The 10,246-nt window shown below is 42.3% G+C and overlaps 1 protein-coding gene across 1 annotated transcript; it reads right to left on the bottom strand.

Moving 5' to 3' along the window:
• Nucleotides 1-3,542: 3,542 nt before the first annotated feature.
• Nucleotides 3,543-8,463, bottom strand: LOC124666864 (homeobox protein knotted-1-like 1). The gene is made up of 5 exons (XM_047204188.1): nt 8,275-8,463; nt 8,038-8,142; nt 7,762-7,909; nt 3,823-4,073; nt 3,543-3,731 (listed from the first exon to the last, which is right to left on the bottom strand). The coding sequence occupies exons 1-5, from the start codon at nt 8,461-8,463 to the stop codon at nt 3,543-3,545; spliced, it is 882 nt and encodes a 293-aa protein (XP_047060144.1).
• Between the last annotated feature and the right edge of the window lie 1,783 nt (nt 8,464-10,246).

Below are 10,246 nucleotides of genomic sequence, written 5' to 3'. Positions count from 1 at the left end.
AAATAACAATGAAAACTAATCCTATAGGCTATATGTAGCAACAATGATGATGAAAAATGCACGTATCAACTCCCCCAAGGTTAAACCTTTGCTTGTCCTCGAGCAAATAAGCGAATAGATCATATCATGCATCAATGAGCTCATGGTTGATGAAAGAAATATGAGCATTGTATCATCAACTTATGCATATTTAATTGTAAAGAAAGATTTCTGAACCAACAATCATACAAACATGAACTTCATAAATAGAAAATCTAGCAATTACCTATTATCGTTTGAACAAGATCAACCATTGTATGTTGGACAATTGAACAATTCTTCAGTCGTATCTATAAATTTAGATCACTTCTTTGCTTGGTCTTTTACCAGCTTGTTCTTCATTTACTCTGCCTTTGTATCGAAGATAAACTCTCATAGAGCAACTAGTTACAAGAAGAGAATTGATAAATGACAAGGGGAGCATGAAGTTTGATGTTCATCAAACACTTTGCTTTTTTACTTTTTATGATCAGTTAATAGTCTTGCCCCTTAGTAATCAGTATAAACTTTATTCATGGATATTTCAATCATGTCATATGATTTACATCCATCTTTTTCTTTCACTTTCCATGGCTAACCGAATCCTCGGGTGCCGACCTTTTCATTCAAAAACTTGTTGGAAAATTAGATCCATACCATTAAAAGATCTCATCTTTAGAAAAATACCACTCAAATTTTGTGCTTTACAAAAATACCACTGAAAGATAGATCTGTTACTGCTTTATACCACTATCGTGAAACTCGACGTTAAGTAGACCAATCGATCAGACTCTACTGAACATTGCCCGAGGGAATTTCTGTACGTACCCACGGCCACCCCTGGCCGGAGCATGCTCAGCACACTCCATGGCCAGAGGGAACTTCCTGTACGTACCTGCGGCTGCCCCTGACCGGAGCATGCTCAGCACACGCCATGGTCGGAGAGAACTTCCTGTACGTACCCGCGGTCGCCCCTGGCCGGAGCTTGCTCAGCCGCGCCATGGCCGAGCTCGCCCTCGCCGCCCCTCGAGGAGCTCGCCCGCGCCACCCCATCGCGGAGCTCGTCAGCGTCGGCACCTCGCCGTGGTCGCCCGCGCCGGACCTGGCCGAGCTCGCCCTCGCCGCCCCTCAAGGAGCTCGCCCGCACCGGAGCTCGTCGGCGACGGCACCTCGCCGTGGTCGCCCCCGCCGCAGCCTGGAGGACCTCTCCCATGCCAGCCTTGGCCGAGCTCGCCTGTGCCGCCCCGTCGTGGAGCTCGTGGGCGCCAGAAGCTCACCGTGTTTGCCCCCGCCGCACCCTGGTCTTGCGCCGGCCTTGACAAGCTCGCCCGCTCCGCACCATGGCCGAGCTCGCCCACGCCGCCCCTCGAGGATCTTGCCAGTGCTGCCCCGTTGCAAAGATCGTTTGCACCAGCACCTGGCCGCGCCGCCCCGCGGTGTATCTTGCTGCGCCGCGCCATGGCCGGAGCAACGGTAGCCGGTGGCGGTAAAGTGATGGCTAACAGCCGCTACGAAGGGCCAAATCACGTGAACATCACGGCAGTGGTAGAGAACAATAACCGAGGTAGCTTTCAATGGTATTTTTCTGATGCACAAAATTTCAGTGGTATTTTTCTAAAGATGAGATCTTTAATGGTATGAATCTAATTTTCCCAAAACTTGTTGGAGCATATGTATTGAAATATCCATGACATCAATTTACTCTTTGATTACCAAGTAGCACAAGAATATCTTATACTTCCTTGTCATCTCCTCTTCCTAACTATTTCTTCTCCAAGACCACATCTCCAACACAACTTCAAGGTATTTTTCTTTTTCTTATAATACTTACTATTGCTTGCAGGGATCTTTCCTTTGTTGCAAGCCATACTTACAAAATTCAATTTGTCCAACATGTTCTAGTTAATTAAGTTCAAGATAAGATGTGATTGAAATTTCTAAATATGAGGAACACATCTGCATGAGTGTTACCCATAAATGTCCATACAAAAGAATCATGGATGACAACATACTTCCAATTTCATTAAAAACCACTTGACCAAAGATAAATTATAATGCTCTAAGAGCTCTCTAAACTATAAGAGAATTGATACTACTAGATAAAAGCAAAGATCAAACTAAGATGACTGATGATGGCCACTAGTAACGCCAAACAGATCTTGATACGTTGGGACTCCAAATGCAGAGTGTTGTATCAAGGGAGTATCTTCCCCACAAGGGTGACCCAAGGGTTTATATCGAACTCTCGGGGCACTGGATGCAACAATGTACTCTTCTCTCTTCTTCAAGCAATCCTGCAAGTAAAATAAATGCGTTATATCCCAACTCTACTGTGTGATTGTCAAGCACAAGGTTTTGCGTAAGTAAATAACACAAATAGAAATAAAACAATTAGAAACTAAACTAGATAAAATAACTAAGTGAAAACTGTAAAGAGATTGATTTTTTTGGTGTTTTGGATGCAAATAAGAAAAGTAAGTATTTTTGTATTTTCGGATTAAAATAGTGCAACAAATATAAAACAATGTAAAAACAATATAAAAGTGTTTCTTCTGATAAAATGTGGACCAGGATTCATGGGTTCACTTGACTATTCTCTCGTAAAGTTGTGGTGGACAAAAAGCAACCATCAATGAGAAATGAAGGTACATATAATATTATATGTAAGATCAGAATTAATATAAGCATCACGTTCTAACATAGAGATGATGCAACAAGTCTCTCCTATAGTCCATAAGAAAGAAACTTCATCAATCTTGTATTAAGAATTAACAGAGCATAGCAATAAGTACTTTGACATGAAATTTAAATATCAAATATGCTACCTTGAACAAACAAGATCATCATTGCTGTCACATAATGAACATAGCACGTGCATTCAATTTTTACCTAGTGAGGTAGCAAAAAAAAGGCAAAACCATAATAGATCGTAAACATATTGTCACTATCCAATCACTAAAACCATGTTACTCCATCTAACACAGACATCACCCCACACACACTCTTGCATAGATGTTCAATTATGTTTCAGTTTACACACGCTCTTGCATAGATGTTCAATTATGTTTCAGTTTAGTACAACATATTGAAACAGAATGATACCTAACGAACCGGTGCATGAAATGATACCTAATGAACCCTGCCGATTTCCTCCGATATGTTATTATCGGATTTGTTTGTTTTCCTTTAGAGGCTATTTTCAGTTTATACCACTATATGTAGGTAACAAATCAGTGATCGGTTGTTCATATTCCAGCGAAAAAGCCGACTACAACAACCGAATGTCATATTCGGTTTCGTACTAGTGAACTGATAGCTTTGGAGGTCTTGATCCTGAGAATGGCTTATACATTCTGCTTTGGCACGAGCCATATACACATGTACGCACTAGCGAAATAATGAGGCAGATGATTGCTCTTGTAATTTCTGTCCCGATAGGTTGAACATTGTCATGCACCCGGCTGGTTTAGTGCTGATTGGCTTCACCAAATATCCTGCAGGAGAGCTATCGCGCCCCAACCAGGTCAAGGTCCAACTGTTCCTGTGTCGAAGTAGAGTGTCGTCCCAGAAGACCCACCGGTGACGCCCTCCATGAGCGCAAACCGCATGTCCTCGGACGGCTTCCAGTGCCGCTTCCTCTGGTTGATGAACCAGTTGTTGATCTGCTTCGGGTCGAGACCGGTCATCGCTGCGAGCCTCACCTTATCTTCTTCCTGAGCACGGCGCAGACCACATCAGACACTGGCCATGATATATGATGAAGTGTTTAAGCTATTCAGAGGCCGCGTTTTACAACGCTCTTACCGTAGGATATGGCCAGCGGTAGTGCGCATTCCACCAATCCATGAGAGCTGTCCGTGCATCCTTCGGCAGCTTCCCTTTCTTTCTCTTCTTCAGGAACTCGGACCGTAGTCGACTGAGGCAGCCACTGTACTTCTTGAGAAGCATTTCCTTCAGGTCATGGTCAGCTATACGGGAGGTGTGCTCTTGCCCTATGTCAAGCACATCGGTCTCCCCAGAGCATTGTTCATCATCAGAAGACCCCACCATCTCATCTGGCAGGGAAATATGAAGGATCATGTCAGAAATACATTCTACCTACATCACCGTAAGTACATTTACGCAAGATCAATGAAAAGAACTGAAACGAGCACATCACGATTTAAGAGTAAAACGTGTGAGTTGCAGTTCAGGATACAGATTATCCTTTTCCTGAATTTGGAAGATTTTATAACTTTTGGGGAGTTCTGGAGTTGCAGTGAAATGAATGTTCCCTTGAGCTGTGATAACTTGAGTTGGCCTAGTTTACTTAGGAAGATAAAACATGGACCACCATGGCTCCTAATGCCATATATAGATTGGCCGGCATCAACCTGGTCATATAATCCATAAGCTGGTGTGGTATGAGCCATGTAGTACGAAGACAATACATATAGGAGCCTAAAAAGTATAATACGTATAGGCCCTTTTTATTACTATGGGAAATCATTGGGATTAGAAAGGGGAATACTAGCTTCAATAAAACATTCCTCACTAACACATCATGAAAAATAAAAAAATGTGCATAACCAGAATTACCCTTGATCAATGAACGGTTAGAATTAAAAACCTCTCTTTACCTCCAAAGAGGTAAGCTGAAGCATCTAAAATTCTCATATACAGACATACAGTTCACAGTACTGGTCATACTAGCCAAAAAACAGTCCAAACTTGTTCTCATTGCAGAGAAAAGTTGCCAATATCTTTCTAATAGGCATTATCCACTGACTTTTGCGCTTTGTATCATATAAGAAGTTATTAGTTCTTCCATTTATTTGTGAGAATTGTCAAAAAACCTTCCCAAAACCCTACAGGCTGCAGAAAGGTCTTGAAGCCACGTTTCAGTGGGATCATACGGTAGAAAATCTTTCATGCACTTCAATGTGTATATAAAATCATCATTTTTCACCGAATTAGAAAAGATTTATGGTTTTTCTATGCCCATAAAAAATCGTGTCGCAAAAAGTTGCTTCTCTTTCCCCCTTGCTAGCTGGTCTCTTTCCACTAGAAATCAATAAAAACAGTCCTACAAAAAGGATATCACTGACTTGTACTTTTCAAAATAAGGCCAAATGGCCCCTGCCCCTATTCAGTTTCCCGAAGTACCACACTATTCACGGCGCCAGCAAAAAAAAGAACAATGCAAAAGATGATGAGATTTTATAAACACCAATTTTTTTTTGAGTAAAATTTTATAAACACCATTGGAAAGGTGTATTCTCGAAAAGAACCAACAGTGGAAGAAACCAGTAAAGTGGGTTGTCATCTGTCTCCCTTACGAGTGCACTCTGACAGCGCATTCTGCTTGAAATGTACAAGCCAATATCAGTTTTCTCTGAAATGTTGTTTAGGTTCTTTTTACGAATCGGCCTTCCTATTTTTAGTCCAGTTTATGTTGATAAAAACAGTGGTTTGTTACATTTCTGTGACTAACATTTTCTTCCAGAAAGTAGGGGTTGCAACAAGCTACACTACATATCTTCGCAAATGCATCAAAGAGGCAGGGGCCTGCAAAGAGGTGTTATTTCGGTAAACAATTTTTTGGTGATTATCTGATCGCTGACTATGCTAAGTCTTAAATAGTTACGCGCACCCAGGTGTAGGTGCACCAGATTTTAAAAAAATCGAATAATTCTACTTAAATGTTTCAGATTTTTTTTGAAATGCACAAATACATGTCACCTTGATACTTGTGCAAATTTTCAAGCAAAAAGAAGACCGTATGTGACCTACATACATAAAAAAGAGAAATCTGAACATTGTTATACTGCGAATAGTATACGTCTACTCCTTATACCGTGAAAGTGCATTTTGTATTTTTGTGTAGGTTAAGTACTTTTATATTTTAGACTCAAATTTGACATTCACATCTTTACACGCATGATTTATAACATATTCTTCTAGTATATATTGTTTAAATAGCGTTCATGGGCACACAGGTGCCAAAATTCACGACCTGCATCCACAGTGGTTTGCAAGCTAACAACTACGGAAATAAGAACCTTTTTCATTATTTATCAGATAATTTTTTTGCATAATTCTACATGATCTAAGAGCACAGCACATGATATATACACGAGATCAAGTGATCAGTGTTTCCAAGACATAGAATGTCACAATCTTTGATAGGAAGTAGTATCTATAAAAAAGAACACCCCAACAAACTGACATCCATGATCAATGAATTATGTCAATCAATCCTAAGAGGGGCTACGGCTGGCACACACATACATGCATGCACAAACTTTGACTTTTTAATGGATGTGAATATGGTTGGCAAGTTTACAAATTCATTGGCCATAGGTAGGGCATATATTATCTCCAGTATGAAATCATCTACAAGAATCCTTGCAAACTGTAGAAGTTGGATCAAAACGTCAATGGTGTATCCGAAAACTGGGGTACCACAAGGACTTATCAAATCAATATGCAGCATTGTTGTCTCCTTGTAAAACATGCCTAGCTGCATACTACGAACCCGGACCAAGCATTAGACTTCCATGTAAAAGAAATGATGCCTGACGCTGTTCTGATCTTTCTGGCAAGGATTTGACTGGAAGCTCCGTCACCTTGCAATCCAGCTAGTGTTCACTACTGACAGAAAAGCAAGTTCATCATTTTTTAACTGTTCTATTTAGTACTAGTAGTATATATCCCCCCTTCATACTAACTTTTCATCCTTACCGGTACTGTACCAAAATAGTGAGGGCAAAATGTAACAGAAAAAGACAAGCTGGAAGAAACATACTGTCGTCGAATATTTTGCACGCCGGTGTAACCTATAGACCAAACCCTAACCCTCTGACGTAACTCCATAAAATAGTAGATCACGTCACATGAAGCCTAGTTAAACCAATCATCCGCCTTTTCATTCCGTTAGCGTTTATTCATAATTCGCAAGTTGCAAGGGCGATATGGAAATTAACATAAAACCGTCTTGTAGCAAAGGCCTGTTGAAGTAAACACAGTATAAAAATTATCAACAGAAGAATGTAGAAAAGAAACCGCGTGCACCACCAGAAATTACCACTAACGTGGTGGTATCGATCCGTCTTGTCAAAGTACAGCCACCGAATCCGGCAAGAGATCTCCTAAGCACGAGCTCTAATAAAAGCTAGACTGTGTTTTTTTATAAAAAAAAGTTATACTATATCGGCATTGTGCAGTACTACGACTCTGGTAGCAACCCGCAAATGTGTAGCAAGCTGGAGCAAGATTCTCTCTTTCCGCAAAGCTAGCATCCACTCTCCGAGCAAGCTGAGATCACTCCCACCGCAGCAGCACAGCAGCACACAGTCTCAAGTTCCATCAACCAGGTCTAGGTGGCTACTAAAGGCTAGCAAGCTAGAGATGGAGATAGAGAGAGAAAGAAGAAGAAGCCTACGCAACCATGGACAAAACCCTAGGTACACAGGCAACCCTGACCCTCATACAATGCTTTACTCCACCCCTCTGGCACCCTGCGCCCCATTTGCATGGACACGATTTGACCTCTCAACACACCTACACGGATGGATCGATGCATACGCTCACAGGATTCTTTCTTTTCATACACGTACGCCAACAGCAAAACACACACCAAAGAGCGTCAATTATATATAATAATGTGCAATAATATAATGTTTAATGGCAGCTTTGGATAAGAGCTCGCTGTGCATGCGAAATCAACTAATTCATCAGGTCACCGTTTGTTTATTTCATTACCGGAATGAGTGGCGGTGGCGGCCGGTGAGCTGCCGCCGCTGCAGAGGTTGCTGAGCTGCGTCTGGATGCTGCTTAGGAACGAAGCGGCCTCGTCGAACGGCCGCGACAGCTCCTCTTTGTACCGCACCAGCACTCGGCAGTACGATTCCTGAATCGCACACACACACGTGCGCACATGTAATAACAAAGAGATTAGCACAAGATAAATTCCGGCCAGCAAGATCGCACGATCAATAGTAGTACTACAGCGTCAATTAGGTGAATCAAAGAGCGAACCATGAACTCGTCGAGCTCGGGATCAACGCCGATCGACCCGGCGCCTACGAGCCTCTCCCGGCCGATCTCCTCCAGCAGCGACGCCACCTCCGGAGGCGCCCCAACCTAAAATAAACAACCGCACTCTTGTAGAACTGTAGACGCATATACAATCACGCCTTCTCTTTCCCGACCATATCATCCACGACTTCACCTCAATTCTCGCATGAGGAAGTCGCAAGATCTTACTCAACGTACCTTACGGCATTCGATGTAGGCGGAGAGGAGGGTAGGGTACCGCGGGTGGCTGGCAATCTGCGCCTTCATCAGCTCCGTCAGATCCGACGTCGAGGGCCCCCCGGCGTCCACGCCCACGCCGGAGGACGCCTCGCTGGCCGCGCCGCCGACCCGCGAGATCCCCGGGTGGATGCTATACAGATCCTCCATGTAGATAACAAGACACAGCCGCAGCGAGCAAGCACCAGCTCACCTGCGCATCACCCAACTACTATATGTGACTAGTAATATCTGTGTATGTGCACAAGTGGTGATCGAGTACCACTGTACTGAGTTGTTCTTGTGTCTTGTGCTGGAGCTCCGAGAAAGTCTAGAGAGAAGGAGCAGGAAAGCACAGCCTCGTGGGGAATTAGCAGCTGTTTGCACTGCAGCTGGTGAAGCTGCAGGTGCAGGTGCGGCAGCAGCAGGAGCTTGAGCTATCTGCAGGGGAATACATGGGAGCCAGGAATGGACGAGGAGGAGAGAGAAAAGACTGGAAAATTGAGGGACTGAGTATATATCGTTATAATACTCTATCTATGTGGAGAAAAGGAAAGGTTTGGGCGTGTGACTTGTGAGGCCAGGTAGTTGACTAATTATTTGGGTTGGGAGACCAGATTGGGATGCATGTGAGCTGGCATTTGGACGATTGCCCTCTAGAAGCATGGAGTTGATTGTCATCCCAATTGAATAGGTTTAATCTATTTTACATTTGTAGGTTGTCATTATTCTTGTTTATAAAGTTGAGAATTATTTTAAGAGAATAATTGATATTGGAACACACCATGTTAGCAAGCAAATCACATAAAGAGAAGATAATATATCGTGCCAATAAAATAAACACTATCTCATTAAAAAAATATACACTATCTCGTCAAAAAATACACTATATTCTATTTTCATTAACAATCTCTCGTTTCATTATAAATGCATCAACCACAAGCTCAAGATAATTAAGTCACATCAAACCAGAAGCTCCCATTTTACAGAAGTAGGTAAACATGCTTCATTTTGTGCTTGCGGTAGAGAAGAATAGCGGTGGCGGTTACTGCAAGGAACTAGGAACTAGACGTTTGCCGAGTGTTTTTATCATATTCTCGGGAAAGAGCACCTCTGTCTGAGTGCTATACTCGGCATTTGCAAATGTCAAAATAGCGTGAAAAATATTGGGCAAAGACACACATAAAAAACCGGCAAAGATTGTGGACATGTGTCCTCGACTATCACGGTTGATGGAAAGTGCACGGCACGTGCTCTTTGTTAGGTGTCCCATAACAGACACTAGACAACCTAAACCCTAAACTCTAGACATTCGACAAAGATTTGTCATTTTTCTGCTAGTTTTTTTGCATGTAGAATTTCCTAGCTTTTTTATTCCTTTGTTGATTGTCCTACTAGAAACACAATCGACAAAAAAATACACTTAACAAAGTTCTTCGCTCGCTAGGAAACCCTTTTTAAGTTTTTTGTTTGTTTTTCTTTTCTTCTTATCTTTTGTTTTACCGCCGTTTTTCTCCCCGCCCTCGCTCTCTTTCCACCCTCTAATTTTGTTCTCCTTTTCCTCCTCCCACATTCTACTGCCAAAGTTTTTTTCCTTCATAACCAGCCATCATTACCCTATATATAACTCCTCGCTCGAATGTAGTGTTGTATTGGTGGAAGTTGTGTTATTGAAATACTACATAGGTAACATGTGGACTCCCTCTGAGTTTGCATGCGCTTCTTCATGGAAGAACTGAATACCATCTCCAAAAATGTTCTCACAATACCATTGCATTTCACCATGATATAATATGATGTGTTTCTCACAGAATTCATGTGGTGTCTTACCTCGAAGGTAAGAGTTCTTCGTGAATCCCTTGTCCCCGGGGGGGGGTCTCGCATATGCAATATGCCGACGATACCTTGATCCTTATTCAATATGATGAGACACAAATAGCAAATCTGAAATTCA

Source organism: Lolium rigidum, chromosome 6, assembly GCF_022539505.1.
Source record: "Lolium rigidum isolate FL_2022 chromosome 6, APGP_CSIRO_Lrig_0.1, whole genome shotgun sequence".
In the NCBI taxonomy this organism is placed as follows: domain Eukaryota; kingdom Viridiplantae; phylum Streptophyta; class Magnoliopsida; order Poales; family Poaceae; genus Lolium; species Lolium rigidum.
Note: the sequence above shows the minus strand (reverse complement) of the source record. Positions and strands in the feature narration are given on the sequence as shown.

Coding starts and splice junctions, on each gene's coding strand:
- LOC124666864 (XM_047204188.1), bottom strand. CDS start 8,463: ATGGAGGATCTGTATAGCATCCACCCGGGGATCTCGCGGGTCGGCGGC. Junction 8,143..8,274: donor CCTACATCGAATGCCGTAAG/GTACGTTGAGTA, acceptor TGTTTATTTTAG/GTTGGGGCGCCTCCGGAGGT. Junction 3,732..3,822: donor ACCGCTGGCCATATCCTACG/GTAAGAGCGTTG, acceptor CGCCGTGCTCAG/GAAGAAGATAAGGTGAGGCT.